Raw genomic sequence first — 19704 nt, forward strand, 5'->3', positions numbered from 1 at the left:
CTAAGTCCCACATGACAAGCTAATTTATAACTTTGCTCATCAGGAAGGGCTGGGCTGACTTCTCACCCCATGAGGCCTCGGGGAGGAGTGAACGTTTCTTTGGGGAGCGTTTACTATGAACACTGACAGCTTTGGGTGTTAGGAGCACCAGGAGGCTTCTGTGGAAACACTGCCCGGTGCCAACTCACTTCCTTGGTAGATACTCACCGATGCAGAGATGAAATAGATGCTGTCCAGAGTCCCAGGGAGCTCGCACTGGACAATCACAGCCCTGGTCCCAACACCCACCCAGCAGAGCTGCAGTTCAACCCCCTTTACCTTCACAGCTTGATTCTTGGTGTTGACGGGAGAGTTCCGCAAGGCTGCATGAAACGCCCGAAGCATGTCCCCTGTGCATCAGCACCAGTTAAGGATGGCTAGGCTCTAGCATGTTCATGCTTTTATTAACGAACTCATTGCAAAAAGAGCTCAAGAGAGTAGAGTCAAATGGCATCTCATCCACATCCACCCGCCTCCCACTGTGGCCTCCCGGTGGGCACAGCCAGTTCAGAGGGTAGCCTGTAACTCTCCTGAGCCACACGGAGGGTGGGTGGGGCATCTCTGCCAACCCTGCAAACCCCTCCTTCTGCCGGCCCCCGAAACCTTCCCCTTCAAAGCAAGTTTGGACACGGACTCGCTCCCTCCCGGGAAGGTAGTAGCAAAGCAACTGCCCGCGCAGGGTAACTTGCAGCGAAATCTGACTGAGCTGGTTTGCACTTACTTCGCACCATATCTGCCCTAATGGACCCTCACGACCACCGAGTAAGGTTATCATTTTCATCTTCTCATTCTCAAAAGGGAAGAACAAAGGCACAAATGGAGGTCTCCTAACTCTTAATCCAATGTTTTCTATCAGTTAAACTATTAAAGAAATTAAGATGTGCTAAAACTTTTATCTTCCAAGACCTACCCAAGTCAGTGAGGTCCCAACTGGGGGAAATTTAACAATCTAAAAGAACCTTTTGCCAACAAAATGAATCAATCCTCCCCTCCTTGCTCCCCAAACCTTAGTTGGAGTCCTGACACAATCTTTGCTGAGCTCTGAATAGCCAGTGCTCAAAAGAAAATTACAATCTGGGTTAGGTCCCCAAAGGTGACACCTATTTTAAACTGAATTACATCAGTTGACTTTCATTTCCTCATCTGAAACATTGGCTTCAGCCAAAAAGCTTCAAAAATAGAACCAGAAATGGCTTCCGCCCAATCGGGTCTCTACTCGTGTTCATGCAGCGATACCCACGTGTGAACAGCCAGAACCTCCCAAGCAAAGCCGAGTTCCCGGTCTTCCCTAGTGTGGCCTCCATCTTGACTGAGCTGGGCCCACACACCCAGGGAGCCACCCCTGTGGAGCTCCCTAGCACCCTGCTGGGCTCTGATCCACCTTCCAATTTGAGAGGCAGCCCACTCTCCCACACCGCTGTATCTGTCAGCTTTGGAATTCCTTTTTCCCAGCCTGGTTAGGGCCAGTCTGATATCAGCCACTGATAGCTTCTACCTCAGAACTCTTTTCGAATTTGACATGCCAGAGCAATAAGCAGAGTCCCAGAGTCTTCAGAGGAAACGAAGGCGGGCGCTCTTCACTAACCAGCATGGTTGGGAAACAAAATATTTCAGAAGATGAATGGGTAAGGGTAGGATAACTAGTCCACAGGGGCAAAAAGAGTCACTGCTTTAGAGTTAATCTCTCTGCAGCACCCCTCTACCAAGCATTCGCTATAGGTGTTGATAGGCAGGGGGCCTTCAGCAGCTGGGGAGAACTGAGGAGTAGGGAGGGGCATACCATTTATCAAGCTGGCCTCTGTCTCAGCTGGTTTTAGGCCCTTCCAGAGAACAGGCTGTGGAGGCCAAGGAACCGTGCCCAGCCCCTGGTCTCCTCTAGATCAGGGTTTCTCAACCACAGCACTACTGACATTTTAGTCCAGATGACTGACGTGGGGTCTGTCCTGTGCATGCATGGTACCATATTTAGCAGCATCTCTGGCCTCTATGCACTAGATTCCAGTAGCGCTCCCTCCCACCCCCCAAGTTGTGACAAACAAAGTATCTCCAAACATCGACAAATTTCCTCAGGGGGAGGAGACTGCAAAATCATTCAAAACTACTGCTCTGGACAGATCCCCCTCCAGAGGACCAGAAGGTGCCTCAGCAAGGAAGAAAAGGAGCCAATTCTTTAAAATCCCTACAAGGTCTCAGATCCTGTGCCCAGGTGTTTTCACATGTCATCTCATTACTGCTAACAGTTCTTTGTGACAAGAATCATTATTCTGATTTTAAAGGCAATGAATCTGAGGCTCAGAGAAGGAAAATGACGTGTTCAAGGTCACAAAGCTAAGCTGTCCAGCTGGCCTTCAAACCCAAGGATGCCTGACTCCAAAGCCAAGCTCTTTCTACAATCCCCTGCTGCCACTCCACCCACAGGCCCAAGGTGCATGTCCAGGACACGTACTGTGTGTCCGGCGCTGTGCTAAAGCCTTCTGGGATGCTGTCCAGTGATGCTCTCATGGAACCTATAAGCCCAGCTTGGTTCTCCTCCTTTTAACACAGGAGGATACTGAGGTTCAGAGAGTGTAAGTGACCTATTCAAAGTCACACAGCTATAGAAGACTGAGTTGGGTCTGTGTGGATGCACAGCCCACGCTCTATTTCATGTGTGTGATCTCCCACCATGACTCGCTTCCCTATACAGTACTAGGACAGGCCCACTCCCTACATCCCCTCACTCCAATCAACCAACCCCTATCCCTACTCCCCTCGCCTCTGTCCTAAGACTCCTAGAAGCCCTTTCTATAGTTTAATAATCTAACATAAATCCAAGACCTGGCACATGGTAGGGACTCAGCAAATATTAGCTCCTTCCTCCTTCCTTCCTGGGCCCCACATTTGCCAGGATTTCAGTTCTCATTTGCTAACCTCCCTTTCCCCAATCCCAAGAGGTACACTCTCCATGGTAACAAGGTTTCTGACACTGCCATTAGTGGAGAAACTACCATCCCCTGATGTGCTAAGCCTAGGTCTCCAAGCAGCCTCAAGGAACCTATCATGTGAGGAGCGTACCAAGAGATGACCTTCAACAAGTCTCTGCAGCGCCAAGACCAAGACAGCAGATAACTGGACCTTGCCCTCCCCTTCTGTGGATGGTCTGGGCCACAGGCCTGACGCTGGAGTCCTTTTAGCAATGCCTGCCCATGAGCCAGGTTCTGCACCAGACTGCAGAGTCAACCTTCCCTCATGGGGGCCCTTCTCATGGCCCCATTTCACCAATGGGGTAAGCAGGGTGATCCTGATGGGGCAGGAAATACAAGTTTGAATCACCACCTTTGAAAACACATTTCTGTTCAAACAAAGAAAGTCTGGAGGTTTTTGTTTCAAAGGCACATTGGAGGAACACTGCAGGACTCCTCCCAAAGGCAGTCTATGGGCTCGACTTCCCAAGCTGAGTCAACTGATTAAACACCCAGAACCTGATTTATATACAGTACAGCATGAGCCTCCAACCCTGCCCTGGCCAGTGCGGGGGAGGGGTAGGCACTTCCTGTAACACCATTTGAATAAAGAAAAATCCTTCCTGTGAGAATAAGTCAGTTTCCTGTGCTCAAACGGCTAAGGGACCAAGCAGGCTGTGACAGCCAACTCTATTTTTAATCTTGTTTTCTAAATGCTTGTTTTCTGTGACCACAGAACAGTCATTTCCAGTCGCGGGGCTCTACTTTTACAACTCACTTCATGCTGCCTGGTTTTTCTTAGCTCTAAACGACTAGTTTTTTCCACTGCTTCCTGCACAAGAAGCCTATGGCGGGGGGCGGGGGGGTGGTGGTGTCAAAACTCACTTGTTGAACGTGGCTGAGACCATCGAGGTCCAAAGCCCAATGAATGGTCATAAGAAACTAAGAATAGGTGAGGAAGACTGGCATTAAGCCGCAGGGTCAGAATGATTCTGGGGTGGGAGGTGCGATCTCAAACCTCAGGGCTGGACTAAGGCTGCAGTCTTGGCTCCCCCCGTGGGGCCTTTCTTCTCCGCAGCCATCCACCCACCTTTTTTCAGGTGGTGCTGCAATCCGGCCCGAGAGGACTGTGCCTGGGAGCCGCCCTGGCCGCTCAATTACTCAGCAGTGGCTCACCTCGGCGCCTCCCGCCGATCATGCCCGAGTATGGCCCCGTTTCCCGCATAGGAGGGATGGAGTGATCGGGCGCCCAAAGAAGGGCCAGCCTGAGGGGGTGGGGAGGCAATGGGGAAGAAATAGGAGAGATCTCGTGCAAAAGTGAGGGGCCTACGAGCCGGAGGCCCCCCCGGCACGCTCTTGGGGCCGCCGAGCAGGCCGGCCCACCAGGATCCGGGGGCCGCGTGGGGCCGCGCTGCTGAGGGAGGCTCCGAGGGCTCGGGCCGGGGACAAGGAGAGTGGGGAGGCCGGGTCAGAGGGAAGTGGGGATGCGTGGCCCGAGGAGAGCCAGATCGGAAGGGAGTCGGGAGACTGACCTGAGGGGTCCGGGGCTGAGAGGAGTGGGGAGGTCGGCCTGAATGGCCGGAGCCGGGGATGAGGGAAGTGGGAAGGCCGGGCCAAAGGGGAGTCCGGGCCGCCGCGCGGGAGAAGGATATTGCCGCAGGAGCCCGTCCACCTCGTTAGGATCCGGGCCTGGCTCGGCCGCCGCCGCCGCCGCCTCCTCCTGTTCGTCCACGAATTTGTTCTCGTCAAATTCGTCGATGTCCACCCGACGGAAGCGCGAGGACAGCGTGTTCCGGGCCATGGCGGGGGCTCGGCGCCCGCTCAGGCAGCTAAGCTCCAGGGAAGACCTCCACTCCACCCCGCTCGGAACCGGCTCCGGCTCGGGGGCGGGAAGCTGCCGCCCGGCACCTCCTCCACCTCCTCCGCGCGCAGCCGCCGCCGCCCGCCCACTTCCGGCCCACGCCGGAACCGGAAGTGCCGGTGGGAGGGAGGGAGGGGCTGGGAGCATCGGGAAGCGCCGGGAAGGAGGCCCGTGGAGCTCCGGGGGAGCTCCTGTCTTCATACAGGTGAAGTCTTGCCGTCTGAGGAGCCTGCGCCCAATGCCGCGCAGGCCCAGCACGTGGACGCCATAGCTGCGCACTTCGGCTTCGCTCCTGCACCCGAGGAACCCCTGGCCCTGGAAGGGGCCGGAGCGGGCACACTCGCCGACTCCGGGTGTCATCTCTGCCCAGACTGAGGGGGCACGGGGCCCCCAGGAGAAGGCTCCCGGCTCGGCCTGTTGAGTGCCGGGCAGGCTTCTTAGAGAAGAAACCTTCGAGCTGAGGCCTGAGGGATGAGTAGTAGTTCTTATGCCCCGGGGAGTGACGTGGGTTGGGAGAACCTAAGTCTCGGATTTTAGGAGCTTTGGACGCCACCACGCTGAGCTCAGAGGAGGTTGCGTCTGCCTTATTGTTGTAGTGACCGTATTGTTAATGGGCTGGGAGACTTTAAAGACGTTTAAAATGTATCCAGGGTGCTGACAAGACAATGAAGACATTTGGGTTTGAGAGGGCGGCGGCCACGCGTGTGTAGCAGTCACCTTGACCGGGTGTGTAGGGGGCGGGGATAGGGGGATGACCCTGTGGCCACCATCCTGGCAGGAAGGGCGAGGTCCTGGGGGGCTGAGATATCTTGCCTGGCTGGAGAGGAATATCCTGCTAGGAAGCGAAGCCCCCGAGTCTGAGATGGGGAGAGATAGGGCAGAGCCAAGGACAACATTGTAGTGCCAAGATTAGGTGCCTGGGCTGTTGCTTGAGAGGTTCTATCAATGAGACTTAGCCTGAGACTACATTGGGTCTTTGTTTTCATATAATAGTTTTCCTTTTAATAAAGACCGGTAGAAGTTAATGAGACTTGTTTTCATTGCTTCGAATACTTCCCATTGAACTGTGTCTACAGATCAAAAAAATATTGTCAGACTAGGATGCTACCTAATCTTGGGTGCTAAAGATAGACTCCTACAGTGGGAAACAGGTGCTAAATAAAAGTATCAGGGGTCCTGGAAGACCTGCCTATCAGCTCCATACCTTGGAAGAAATCTGTGTGACCTAGGGAGGCCACAAGACAACAGAAATTCATATCCCCAGAACATCCTGATCAGAAGGAATTTTAAACCAAAATGCCCATTTTACAAGTAAGGAAATAGCCCCCAAATAAACTGGTGAATGAAATAGTGTCAGTGTTTATGACCGTGGATCTCCATTCCAGTCAAGGGAGCAGAATTAAAAATTCACACTATGTCAGGGATGACTGGGTTCTGAGAAGAAAAAAAAAACAACATGCAGTTTCTGAGAGTACCTCAGATAAAGTGGTCAAGAGAGGTGTCCCCAAGGAGGTGACGCTGATCAAGGACCTGCAGGAAGTGAAGGAGGGAGCCAAGCAAAGGCTCAAAGACAGGGCAGGCTTGGTGTATTCTAGAAACAGCAAGGCCATACTGGAGCAGAAGAGTGAGAAGAAATGAGATGGAAGGGAGGTGGTGGGGGAGGGGCGGATGCTGTAGCGCTTTGTAGGCTGAGGAAAGGATGTGGTCTTAACTCAGGACAGCCCTGGAAATTCTGGGCAGAGCAGTTACATGATCTGACTTGGAAAGTGTCCCTCAAATGTGTATTGAGAACACATGGGAGCCTGAGCCAAAGTAGTTGATTTAAGAAGTGACATCAATGGTCCAGGTGACAGGCCATGGCAGCTCAGTCCAGGCAGGTGCCAGTAACCTGGGAAGAGGTTGGGTATTTTGAAGAAAGAGGCTGCAGAATTTGGGAGTGGGTTGGATGTGGCATGTAAGAGAAACAGGGTAGTCATAGGTGACTTCAAGTTCAGAAAAGATGTACACAATCATTACCTTTAATAGAACTATAAGCATTTGGAAAATATGACAGTCAAGTCCCTGTGCACCATTCAACTTCCATTTAAGACTAATCCATGCCAAGAATGTCCTCTGCTCTCTCTTCCCCACCTCCCTCCACTTCCTGGAAGCATGCCTCCCTGTGATCTTGGGCAAAGCTCATTCTTTCAGTTCATCCAACAAGCATCCATATGCTGGGCCTGGAGATGAGAAAAACCAAACAAGGTGTCAGCCATGGTTCTGACCCCTGGGGAACTTCCAGGCTGGCTGTGGAGATAGACACATAAATTTCATTTTAATTCAGTATGTTTGGGTCTAAAGAGAGGATTGCCCAGAAAGCTTTGCACACAAGTGGGGGTCTGTGTCCCAATTTAGTCCAAGGCTACGATCCATTAACGGAAACCCATAAGGGGATGGGAGAAGGCTTCCTGGAGGAGACACCTGACAGCAGCAAGGGGCCAACCTGGCTTTAACTAGAGCTCTAACGTGTGGGTGTGCGTTTGTTAAGGGCAATGGAGTGACACTAGAGCACAGATTCATGCTTGCTGGTTGGGGCAACAATGCAACTGTCCAGTCAGAAAGCCTGAGCACTTTCCCTTGTGAAATCCCCCCTTTAACTTTCAGGCCACCTCAAGTGTTCATTCAACTGGGAATATTGATGGTGATGATATTTTGAGCGCTTGTTATGCATCAGGTGTTTTGTTTTGTTGGCCGTGCCCCACGGCATGTGGGATCTTAGTTCCCCGACCAGGAATGGAACCTGTGCGCCGTGCATTGGAACTTAAGAGTCTTAACCACTGGACCGCCCGGGAAGTCCTGCATCAGGTCTTGTGCTGAGAGTTTTACATGTTATATTCCTGATCCTTATAAATACCTCATATCACAGGTGAGAAAACTAAGACTCAGGGAGGGGAAGGGATTTGCAGAGAGTCAGCTAGCACCAGGCAACAGGATAAGAATTTGAAACCGGGTCAGGTTCACTAAGAAAAGGCCATGAATGCTCTTTCCCCTAACGCATGCTGTCTCCACTAGAATTTTTATGCAGTTGGATTATAGTTGTCTGACCCCGCCCTTCCCCGCCCACCTTGCACTTTAAATTCCTCCAAGGCAGAGGCCATGTTAATTAATCTTTGAAAACCCTCAACCTTCATGCCCGGTACCCCCGGAACACGGGCGCCCAGCTCGGAGTAGCACAGAGTGGGCGACCTGCAAAGGTTTACCGAATGAATGAATGAACGAATAAATGAATGGATGAATCCGAGTCCTTACTAGTCCAGTAAATTGCCGCCACCCCAGGCCTCGATTTCCCCACAGCGCTGCTCTGGGCAATACACCGAACCCAAGTATTCTCCAGCGCGGGAAGAAGAGGCGGGCACTGCTGGGCGGGTCTTTGGCTCCTCGGGGCGGGGCTCGGCGGGCCGTACCACAGCTTTCCTCGCGCGGGGGTGGGGCGACAGGGGCGGAGCCAGGGCTCCCCCGCTAGCGTTATTGGCCACGCCCACCGCCACCCGGTTGTAGTTGTGGAGGTCAGCCCCGCCCCTTCCTCTTTCCCTCCGAGAAGGCGGCGGAGGCTCACTATACAGTCATGGTGAGTGTAGGGAAATCGGGCGCCATCCGCGCGCTGTGGGGCTCAGGGGCTGGGGTGGGGGGGCGCGTGGCGAATCCTGAGAGCCCATCTACCAGCCCGGCCTGTGGGAGGCCCTGCGGAATGGCCTAGCGCCGCCCCAGCCGGCCTCTCGCTTTCTCCCCACGCAGGCCTAGACCAGGAGAGGTGCGCGCGCGCTGCCGGGGCCTCCGTCTTTCACTCTGCGGAATGGGGATAGTGGCCCAGCCTCGCAGCAGGCCTGGGCGAGGGCACGCCTGCTGCGGTCTCGGTTGCCCTGCCCAAGGCACTGTAGTGCTGGGCCTCCAGCGCGCTCCTGGCCCGGGGCGAGGCGCGCGCCCTCCAGGGGCTGATTACGACGCAGGTGGAGGGGACGATGGCCGGTGGAAGCCTCGGTAAGTGGCCGAGGGGGAGACCGCCCCGCCGGGTGTTTGACCCAGATCCTTTCTTTCGCTCAGGCCAAGATTAAGGCTCGAGACCTTCGCGGCAAGAAGAAGGAGGAGCTGCTGAAACAGCTGGAGGACCTGAAAGTGGAGCTGTCCCAGCTACGCGTGGCTAAAGTAACAGGCGGCGCGGCTTCCAAACTCTCCAAGATGTAAGTGACGGGAGGCCAGACTACGGCCCTCTGGGCGTGGGGGATACATATGCGTCAGGAACATTTGTGGATTTTCGAAGTTGGCTTAAGGAGGTGTCCGTTTAAGTGCCCATTCCATGCATCCGTGGGTCGGAATGTCGTGCCCTTCTTAGCCAGCCTCTCTAGGCTCCCCTTGCTCACGGCCAGGTCTGTGGTTACCTGCTGCCTTTACCTGCCTTTGATCTGTGGTCCTTTTGCCTGGAGTAACCTCCTTCAGATTCTCTGGCTGGAGAAAGCTGGGTGTCCCTGAAGACTCATTTTAATGGTACCTTCGAATGTCTCATTGATCCCTTTCTCCTACCTCCCACCAGCACTTGGATTTTTTTCCTCATCCTTCCTCACTTGGTTGAGGGATCCCTTGCACCCCTTACTTGAGTTGTAGTGTAACTTACTGATGTACGTGGGTGGAGCAAGAATCAAGATTTGTGAAAGGAACATGGATTTGGAGTTAGTCAACCTGGGCATAAATTCCGCTTCTGCCACATCCTACTTGGTGGGTAGATTGGCCCACCACCCAGGTTTTTCTTTCCTCTTTTATAAAATGGGCACCCAATAATTTTCCTGTGGTGGTGCATGCTGAATCCTCAAGACCGTGTTTACCAGTCATTTACTAAGCAGCTCTCATATTCAACATGACTGCAAATTCACTTATCCCCAGCCTGTTCCTGTCTTCAGCCTTGTCGCCTCCCCAGTGGCCCTTCCTGGGACTCCCTAAGCTTAACTTGGTTGCCCAGCTTGTGGCATGATTCCCTCCAGTCAGCTCATTCAGATCGGCATTGGTTAGGTCATCTTCATAGCCCTCAGGATATATGGCCTGGGATGGAAGATCTTTCCTGATCTGCCCTTCACCTGTCCTCATTAAGCCTTCTCAGTGAATACTTCACAACTCTTCGAAAGCACTGGATGTGCCAGCCGTTCCATGTCCCCACTCCTGGGATACTCATCTATTGTCTCTCTTCCCTCCAGTACACCTTCCTCCTGGACTGGGTTAGGTACCTCCTGGGTGGATGTGGGTGAGCTGATGGGGAATGCCCCTGCCCTATGACATCTGTGTCAGGCCCTGAAATAGATAGCTTGGGGAGTGCTGTGTGTCTTCCCCATCTTTATTGATGTCTCTGTTTTGTAGCCGAGTTGTTCGCAAATCCATCGCCCGTGTACTCACCGTCATTAACCAGACTCAGAAAGAGAACCTCAGGAAATTCTATAAGGTTAGTGGCTAAGGGAGGGTGGTGCTTGGCTAGAGGGGCAGTATGGCGAGCTTCTCCTGCTGGGGTGCTTGGGACTGGGCTTTCTAGAGACTTCTCAGCTTGTGGATGTGTTCGCCTTCTTACTAGCATATGGCATGCAGACTGCATTTCCTTGGGGCTGCAGTTGTCAAGAAATCAAAGATGTGGGAGTCTGGCTGGAGATGGGTTTTGAATAAAACCTCACCAGCTGAGTTTGGGCAGTCTTGTTTAAATGTTTTAATGGTCTTGCTAGCACTGTCAGTCACTGCCAAGCATCTGCTATCCTCATTTTTCAAATGAGGACCTCAATGCTTAGAGAGGTTAAGTTGCCCAGCGCCACCTACAGTAAATGGATTGGGCCTAGGTTCCAAACCATGTCTTGGTAAGGGTGGATTGAGTGCTTCCTGGAGATTTTCCACAGGTGCCTGCCCCTCACTCAGCCTAGAATTTTTACAGTCATTTTCTGGTCTTGTGCCTAAAACTAGTGTTGTCAGGGTTCAAGCTGTGAAATGGAACCAGTAGGAGAGTCTGTATACTGTGTATGCACACATTTGGTTTATTACAAGGAAATGGCTTGTTTGATGGTGGGGGGCACACTTGTCGGGAAGAGAGGCTCCGTGAGCAAGCTGGAGCTCAAGGTTTGGTTGAAGCTGCTGCCCTCAGGTGGATTTCTTGGGGAAAGCCACAGCCCTGCCTTTAAGGCCTTTCAACTGATTGGATCAGGCCCACCCAGATTACTCTGGATAATCTCTTAATTAAAGCTGACTGATTAGGGACTTTGATAGCATCTGCAAGATGGCTTCATATCAATACCCAAATTAGTGTTTGAATGACTGGAGGGTTTGACACATCAAAAAAGTCATCACGGTGTGCCGGGGCTAGCTGCCCAGAGAACACCGGCATGTGGGGGGAAGGTTGCTGCCATCCCTGGACGTGTGTGCATTTGTGTGGGGGAACGTATTTCTGAGAATTGGGTCTGGAGCTTTCATCAGGCTCTGAGGGGACCATGTAGAGTTGTGGCCTGGAAAAATTGCCTTCATGACCATCCAGTGAGTACACTCCCCCAAACAGCCAGGCGGGACTCCTGGAGATAGAGGTAAGGTCTCTGTATGAGAGACGTTGATGTTCGATACAGTAACCTCTGGCCATGCATGCCTATTAAGCGCTTACGTGGCCACAGTGACTGAAGGATGTAAACAGTGTGTGTGGCTAGTGGCCACTCTCTTGGACAGCAGAGCTCTAAGGTGCTTGGTAAATTGGAAACAGATGAAGCCCTGACCTGTACCAACTGTTATGAGGGATGTGGGTGGACAGACATTCATGCTTCCAGGTCCACCCCGCCCCCCCGCCAGAGCTTGCCCTCATCTCCTGCTTAGCTTTTTCCCTGCAGTTCTCTGCACTGAGGCTGTTCATGACCCGAACCCCGCTTAGCTCACATACGCCTGCCATGTGCCTACCCCTCCAGGCTGTTGGCAGCTCCCAGCCTGAGCTGTCACTCTTCAGGGCTTTTGTGCCCACTCTGGTTTCTCTTTCAGTTGACGTGCCTGTTGCTTTCAAGGCTGTTGTCAGTCATTTAGGTGAAACCTTCCTTAATCTCTTTCCTCCTCCACACTGATGCACCACGTGTTTTCTGTTTTCCGCTGCGCTGGGAGCTCCTTGAGCAGGGAGCAGGTCTCATTTGTAGCTAAGCCAGCACCCAGCACAGGGCCTCAAACTGAAGAGGCCCCAGGGGACCTTTGTAGAACAAAGGGGACCATGAGAGCTGCCTTAGCCTAGACTGGCTCACTGAGGAGGAAGTGGGGCGGGAACGAGTGGGAGCAGAGCTGGAGGGCCAATGCCCTGATAAAGGTCTGAGAGCAGGAGCCAAGTCAGGAAGGGGGGCTTTGCCCCTCATAGCAGGATGGTCTTGGCCAAGCCAGATCTTCCCTCTGAGATGCATGTGTTCGGTGGGAATGTCACCACAGGTACCTGGCAGGTCCTTCAGATAAATCGAGCACCAGCTTAAGCTGCACATCTCACCCTCCCATACACACACACATAATTTAAGCCAAGATAACAGGAAATGCCCCCAGGACTTGGTGGGTACCAAACATCCCTTGCTGGGTTGGGGTGTGACGTTGATTCCACGGCTGGGAATCTGGTGGAAAGAGTACCAAGTAGGGAGTGGGTTGACTTGGGTGTGCGCCCCAAGTTCCACTACAGCTTCGCTGAGATTTGGGCAAAATTACTTCTTAGCCCAGCAAATCAATATACTTAAAGAAAATGAGGACAGTCCTTCCCAACCTTGAACTTGGGGGAATTAAAGAGCTAGGAAGCAAAGTATGGCCTGGCGACACTTCAGTCTCCAGTCCCCTCCTGGGCTGGGTGTCATACAGCTCCTCACACTCGCATCTCCCCAGGCACGTCCCAGCATCTCAGTTCCGACTCTGTGGCTTCCTCAGCTACCGCAGTAGCTCCCAAACCCTGGTCCTCATGTTCCCCCTGCTCCCCCTCACCCAGGGCAAGAAGTACAAGCCCCTGGATCTGCGGCCCAAGAAAACGCGTGCCATGCGCCGCCGGCTCAACAAACACGAAGAGAACCTGAAGACCAAGAAGCAGCAGCGGAAGGAGCGGCTGTACCCGCTCCGGAAGTACGCGGTCAAGGCCTGAGCATCCAGGTGTCAATAAAACAAACAAACTGGCTGGTGTTGCTTTGTGTTTATAGGGGTTTCGACTAAGTGCTGGAGAGGTGGGCTGGTGTGGCCCTGGTTATGGTTACCGGGTGTCCAATGGATCCCAGCAGGCTGGCCTGCTGCTGTTGGCGGCCCTGGCGGGGGGCCATGGCAGCCCTGGCCACAGGGGCCTATTGGGCACTCTCTTATGGTTACTTTGGTCCTGTGCCCCCTGGGCAGGGAGAAGCAGGGGTGGAAGGTCTTGAGAGCCATAGGTAGTGATGTTCTGTTTGAGCAGCTCTGGGTGATTTGCAGTGAACTTGGCATTTTGCCTAAGCAGCAGCTCCAGACACTAAGAGTTTCCCATCTGCGGTAAAGACACAGGCGTGGGCCACATCCAGGACTCCCTGCCAAAAGCATGGTATGGGGCTTTGGGGGTGCGGGCCTCCCCTAGCAGGCCTTCCTCTGCACCCTTGTTTGCTATAGCCACAGACCTTACCTTCAGGGTCTCAATGCACTTTCCTGTATTGCAGTCCCAGACTTTGAGCTGGAAATCAAAACAAGCTGGAGGGTAGGGAAGTCTAATAGGCAAGTCTGGTGTCTTTGACAAAATCACCTTGGGGTGAGTCTTAGCCAACATGTTAACTTCTTGATCTGGGTTTTGTTGTCTGTGAAGTGTGTTTAACAAGGGCTACGTAATATCTGATGCAGAAATTCAGTGCAATACTTTCTTTTCCCCCGAAGCTGAGTCATAGAAATGTCAGTGCCACTAACATTTGGGCCAGTGCAGACCTTAGTGCCAGGCATTTGGTAAGGAAGTGGTTGGCACCTGGGTCCTGCCCTTGGTAGCCTCCTATTTAGGGCAGATAGGGTTGTGGACATTTCTGGACATGGGGTGCTGAGGGCTCCGGTAGGGAGGATGTGGGGTAGGAGTTCGCAGGAAGGAAGGCCTGATGGGGTGGGGTTACCATGTAGGAGTAGCCAGTGCTGGCCAGCTGCAGCCCATCAGGGGAGAAAGCTCTGCTCTTCACCCAGGTGATGTAGCCCTTGAGCTGGACAAGCAGGCTTCCGGTTGAGGGCTTCCAGGTGTGGATAGTCTTATCCCAGGAGCCGGACGCCTGGACAGAAGACAGCTCTAAGCATAGAGGTTTGGGGCCTGCATACTCTGCCCCCAAAATGGCCTGTGACCCTCAAAGAGTTGTAGTCAGCAAGGGGCCGCCCTGGAACCCAGGCAGCCCAGCCCACCAATAATAGGCCAGATGCTGAGTAGCACAGGCAGCTGACGTTGCCACTGTGGCCCTCCAGCTCCTGGTGGAAGATCACTGGGGTCCCTGCCCGAACGTCCCACATGTGGATGGTGGAATCCCAAGAGCCGGTGGCCTGCAGACAGCTGCCATGAGCACGGCGCCTCCCGGTTCCCCGACTGGCTAGGCTCACAGAAAGCAGGCACCATCTCACCAAGCCCTGCTGAATCCCCATCTTACAGAGGAGGGGACAGGCTCAGAAGAGCTAAGTCACTGTCAAGGTGTAGAATTCTAACCACTGTTAGGCCACTGAGGTGGGGCCCCAGGCAGAGGTGTGGCTCACCGAGCAGTCTGAGCTGGGTGTGAAGTCACTGCTTGGGACAGAGTCTCAGTGTCCCACCAAGTGGCGCAGCACCTGGCCTGACTGGAGGAAAGAGCCCAGAGGCTGCGTGCCAGGTTCTCTGCCTCAGGTGGGTCAGACCCAGGCCCTCCTTGTGGGGCTGCCTGGGTAGTGTGATGCAGCATAGGGGTTACGGGAGGCTTCCCGGGCCTTGGCAGGAGAGGAGGGCAGTACAGGCAGGGGGAACCTCATGGCGGAGGTCTTGAGGCAGGAGGGTGGGGGGAGGGGACCTGGGGAGGTAGCTGCAGCCAGATGCAAGGGGATGGGATGCCAGGTGTGGGAAAGATGGAACAGCCTTTCCCAGCTGGAAGGTGTGGCCGCTGTGGTTGGTGTGCATCCCTGGATCCCAGGCCTCACTGGCTTCCCCTCCACCTACCTGCACCTCCCAGAGCATCACCCTCTTGTCCCAGCCGCCTGATGCCAGTTGCTTTGCGTCAGGGCTGAAGCTGATGGTCTCCACACTCCGCTGGTGACCTGCAGGCACCGGCCAGGTGGCGAGGCAGGGGCGAGGTGGCACAGGACACAGCAGGGTCCGAAAGGGAGCCCAGGCCTGGCTGCTTGGCTCCCAGTCCCACCCAGCCCACTCACCCTGTAGGACCTGCAGACACTTGGCTTCTGCTACATCCCACAGGCGGATGGTGCAGTCACAGGAGGTGCTGGCAAAGAGGCAGCCATGGGGGGAGAAGCGGCAGAACCTCACGGGGCCTGGGTGGGCGGCCGTGGTCAAGGAACGGGGCACTGCGCTCCACCTCTGGCCCTTGCAGTCTAACCCCTGCTAGTTTCTTCAGTCTCGTTGCCTACCGCCCCTCTCCTCACTTCCTTCTAACCCTCACCCTCCAGCCACCTGGAAAATTCCTGGGCTTCCATGCCTTGGTCTGAAATGCCCAACTCAGTTTGCCTATTCGGAAGATCAATACTCAATTCAAATGCAAGCACGTCCCAGAAACGCCTTGACAGCTCAGCGTAGGTTCATTACCCTCTTTGAGCTCCCCAGCCCCTGGACTTTCCCTATTACAACATGAATCAGTCTGCCCTATAATTACCAGATTTGTTTTTTCTTGTCTTCTTAATAATTATAAGTTATGTCTACTGAGTTCTTACTGGGTGCCAGGCACTTTGCTTGCATTATCTCATCCTATAGGGTAGCAACTATTATCCCCATTCTGAAGAGGAAATAAGAGGTGCAGAGAAGGTGACATGACTTGAGTGCAATCACAGTCAAAAAAGTGGGTAAACATAGATGAACCTTAAGGACATTATGCTAAGTGAAATCAGTCACCAAAAGAAATAGTGTATGATTCCACTTATACCAGGTATTGTACTTAGTCAAATTGGAGACAGAAGGCAGGACAGTGGTTGTCAGGGGCTGGGAAAAGGAAGGAATGGGGAGTTTAATGCGTATAGAGTTTCAGTTTTGCAAGATATGAAGAGAGTTCTGGAAGCTAGGTGCACAACCATGTGAATGTACTTTACTGAACTGTACACTTTAAAATGGTTAATAGGGTATTATGTAGATTTTTAAAGCTTTTTTTTTTTTTTTTTTTTAAGTGGTAGGATTTGAGTCCAGGTCTGTCAGAGTCAGAGGCTCAGGACCCCAGGGACCAGGTCCTGTCTCCTTGCCCTCGCCCCTGCCCTGCCCTGCCCGGGCTGTCTTGCATGGATGCTCAGCTCAGATATCAGAGGTCATTGTGGTAGGTACTGTAGAACGCCACAACAGGGCCATGGGCCTCAGTCTCCCCGTCTGGGGTGAAGAGCCCCATCTGTGTCTCCACAGCAGCCGCCCACTCTGGGTGTCCCATCCATATACACAGCCGTCCTCGGCGGCTGTGAGCAGCTTCTGGCCATTGGGAGAGAAGGCAGAAGAGTTGACCTGGAAGGAGAGCACAAAAGTCCTATCCTGGGGCAAGAAACACCTTTCTGCTCATCCCTAACCCCAGACTCCTGGGCCAGCCATAAATACTGCCCCAGGAGCCTGGGGTTGGAGCTTGGACTTCAGGCCTCTCTCAACAACTAGAACTCAGGAACCACCCTGCAGAAGAGCCAAGGGCTTGGAGCCCTCTCTGCTGTCCTGTAAGACCGGAGCCTGGGGCTTCCCTGGTGGCGCAGTGGTTAAGAATCCACCTGCCAATGCAGGGCACATGGGTTCAAGCCCTGGTCTGGGAAGATCCCACATGCTGCAAAGCAACTAAGACCGTGTGCCACAACTACTGAGCCTGCACTCTAGAGCCCGCGAGCCATAACTACTGAGCCCGTGTGCCACAGCTACTGAAGCCTGCGTGCCTAGAGCCTGTGCTCCACAACAAGAGAAGCTGCTGCAATGAGAAGCCCCCACATCGCAACAAAGAGTAGCACCCGCTGACGCAACTAAAGAAAACCCGTGGGCAACAACGAAGACCCAACACAGCCAAAAATTAAAAAAAAAAAAAACCAGAACCTGAAGCTCAGAGCGAGTCGTCATTGAAGCCAGAGGCTGGAGCCTTCTCTAGAAGCCAAGAGCCCATTCTAGAGCTGAAGCCCAGAACTAGTGCAAAATCTACTCTAAGCCCTGAGTTCCCTCTTAAACCAGAGTCCAAAGAGCACCGGAATCAGCCGGGAGTTTGAGCCCCCTCTGGAACCAGTGCTTAGAATTTTAGAGCCCATTCTGCAACTGGAGCCCAGAGAACACTCGGGCTCTCACTACACAGAACCAGGAACCACTCTAAAGCCAAGAAGCCTAAGATCTGGGCAGAGATCTACAGGGCCTCACCTCCCCGCGGTGCCGGCCGAAGAATTTCACTCTCTCCACGGCCAGCGTCCCTGGGTCCCTGCTGTTCATGGGCCCGCGGCCGCCCGCCCCGGCGGGCTCCCTCCTAGGCGGGCGCTGGTCGGGCCTGCCGGCCCTACTTAGGACAAAGTGGAGGGGAAAGGGGGAACTGTGTATAAGCGGTCTCCGTGGCAATCGGGACGGGGCGCGCAGCCGCTGTGGGGTCTTTGGGGAACCATGAGAGGAGAGAGCCTTGGGAGAGAATGTTGTCAGCCCAGGGGAGGTGGGGCAGCAGCAGGCTGGACCGCGGATGGCTCCAAGAAGGAACTTCCCTGCCAGTCGACGGCTGCCAGTCGGACCTTGGGCATCTCTGGCCGCGGGGCGGAATGTGGCGCACGGTGGCCGCTAGAGGGCACGCCAGCCCCACACAACCGCGCCTGCCTCTGCAGCTGCACCGAACCGGTGCACAGTTTGAGACGATCAGGTTTCCCCATCTGCACAAAGGGGAGGCTCATCCCTGCCCCCCCAGGGTTCCAGGCATGACACAAGGTAGGTGCCCATGAGGGCCCAGCCGGGATCCAAGACCCCTTTCCTCCAGGAGTGGCCAGTACTGAGGCTGAAGATCTCCCATGGAGAGGGCTGGAAACGATATTCATACCAGCCCTCCAGGATGTGGAGAGCCAGAGGCAGTATGCAAAGCACAGGACATTAAAAAGTGGGGTCACTGTTAACATTCCTGGCAGCACAAAGTGTGCCATTGGAGGACATGGAGGGAGGCCCCAGGAGCTGTCAAGATCCTTGTTGGATAGTTCAGCTGAAACCCAGAAAGAACAGGACTTGGTTTCAATGTCCATTTTTCAGATGAGGAAACTGAGGCTCCAGGAGGTGGGGGGACTTGCTCAAGGTCACTCAGCCAATAGGAAAGGAATTGGGACCTCATCCCATGTCTGTCTGACCCTGAGGCCTATATTAGGACCAGCTGCCGTGAATTCCAGGGGCCTCATAGCAGATGAAGCCTGGGAAACAGGCCCTGAGGGGGCAGATTTGGCCCAGTCATCCAGCACCTCCATGGCAGAGCTGGGGCCAGAACCCAGTCCCCTCCCCACAGTTGGACAGGAGCAGGACTGAGGTACCCCACTCCCCAACTTGCCAGTGGATTCCAGGCTCCCTGGGGATGGGGCTGGGACAGCTGGGCTTTGTGAGCTTCAAACTGAGGTGTTCCCAGTGGTGATTCACACCCCTTCTCCCAGACCTCTTTGCCAGAAATGCTTCTCACGGAGATCTGCCATTCTCCTGCTCTATTTTAGGTCCTAGACAGGCGGGCGAGGGGGCGACAATGGTGGCTTTGAGGCTGCCCCACCCCCATTCTAACTCCCAAAGGGCCCAGGTCACTGAATTGGCTCCCCAGGGACCCATCTGGGCCTATACGGCCACCCATCCCCCCAGCTCCAGACATGAGTCCTGAACACGGCTCCCCCATAGCTGGCTCCCCAGGCCCTCTCCCCCTTCTGTCTGCTTAGGCGCCCTGCAGCCCATGCCCCAGCCACCTAGCTGCTCCTGCTTTACCTGAAGTGCCCAGAACCGCCTTCCCCAGCCCAGCCCATCACTCCCAGAGTCCCCTGGATAGACCTTGTCCACCAGACCCAGCGACCACTCAGCCCATAGCAGTGTAGCTGGGGTTAAAATGTTTCTACTTGACCCAGGAGTCTGTGGTTGGAATCACCCACCATGAATTCCAGAGCCCTCAGAGACCAAAGCGTCATGTCCACCTCTCCTGCTTCATTCTGCCCCTGTCCCCTGCCCCATCTTACTCCCTGAACTTATCCACATGGGCTCTTTCTTCTATCCCTCCATTTTCACTCCCACCCTGGGCCCGTGCACACGGTGTTTCCCACCCTCTTGGCCTAACACTTACCTTGGGATCTAGCTCCAGTATCACTTCCCCTGGATTGGACTTCCCTTGCCCAGCTCCCAGACTAAGTCAGAGCTCCCTTCCCAAAGATAGGGCGTTAAAGCCACAGTTCTGGGTTAAACCCAGGTTCTGCCAACTACTAGCTCTGCAACCTTGGGCAAGCTAACTGATCATTCAGTGCCTTGGTTTCCTAATCTCTAAAATGGGAGTGCTGACAGTGGTTGCCTTGTCAAGAGTTGGTGAGATGGTGCCTGTTAAGGGTACCTGGTGTGCAGTAAGTGCTCAGAGAATGGTGGGGTGGGGGGTGACATCCATCTTTGTCACTTTAGCTTAAAATACTTGAAGCTAAAGCTTTGGATGCCCTTTGTCAGGCTCCGAATGCCCTAAGCCATCACCCAAGGGGCCCACAGCCCAGGTACACCTCATGATG

General features: G+C 54.0%; 2 protein-coding genes across 4 annotated transcripts; one reads left to right on the top strand and one right to left on the bottom strand.

Moving 5' to 3' along the window:
• Positions 1–367: 367 nt before the first annotated feature.
• On the top strand, positions 368–13006 carry RPL35 (ribosomal protein L35). Of its 3 annotated transcripts, XM_082467832.1 has the most exons (5): positions 368–390; positions 4633–5047; positions 8923–9059; positions 10225–10306; positions 12824–13006. In XM_082467832.1, the coding sequence occupies exons 1-5, from the start codon at positions 383–385 to the stop codon at positions 12971–12973; spliced, it is 792 nt and encodes a 263-aa protein (XP_082323958.1). In that variant the 5' UTR covers positions 368–382; the 3' UTR covers positions 12974–13006. The 3 variants fall into 3 exon arrangements, with proteins under 3 accessions (XP_082323958.1, XP_082323957.1, XP_082323959.1); XM_082467831.1 differs by lacking the exon at positions 368–390 and having other exon boundaries at positions 4541–5047; XM_082467833.1 differs by lacking the exons at positions 368–390; positions 4633–5047 and adding an exon at positions 8339–8449.
• Positions 13007–13208: 202 nt separating this feature from the next.
• Positions 13209–17474, bottom strand: WDR38 (WD repeat domain 38). Its single transcript, XM_082467836.1, is given in 9 exon segments — positions 13209–13382; positions 13475–13522; positions 13944–14093; positions 14221–14355; positions 14563–14607; positions 14611–14643; positions 14996–15368; positions 16392–16489; positions 17366–17474. Coding segments are annotated over 9 exon segments (1026 nt in total). The 5' UTR covers positions 17435–17474; the 3' UTR covers positions 13209–13307.
• Positions 17475–19704: the final 2230 nt, after the last annotated feature.

Source organism: Balaenoptera physalus, assembly GCF_965194825.1.
Source record: "Balaenoptera physalus genome assembly, chromosome: 7".
In the NCBI taxonomy this organism is placed as follows: Eukaryota; Metazoa; Chordata; class Mammalia; order Artiodactyla; family Balaenopteridae; genus Balaenoptera; species Balaenoptera physalus.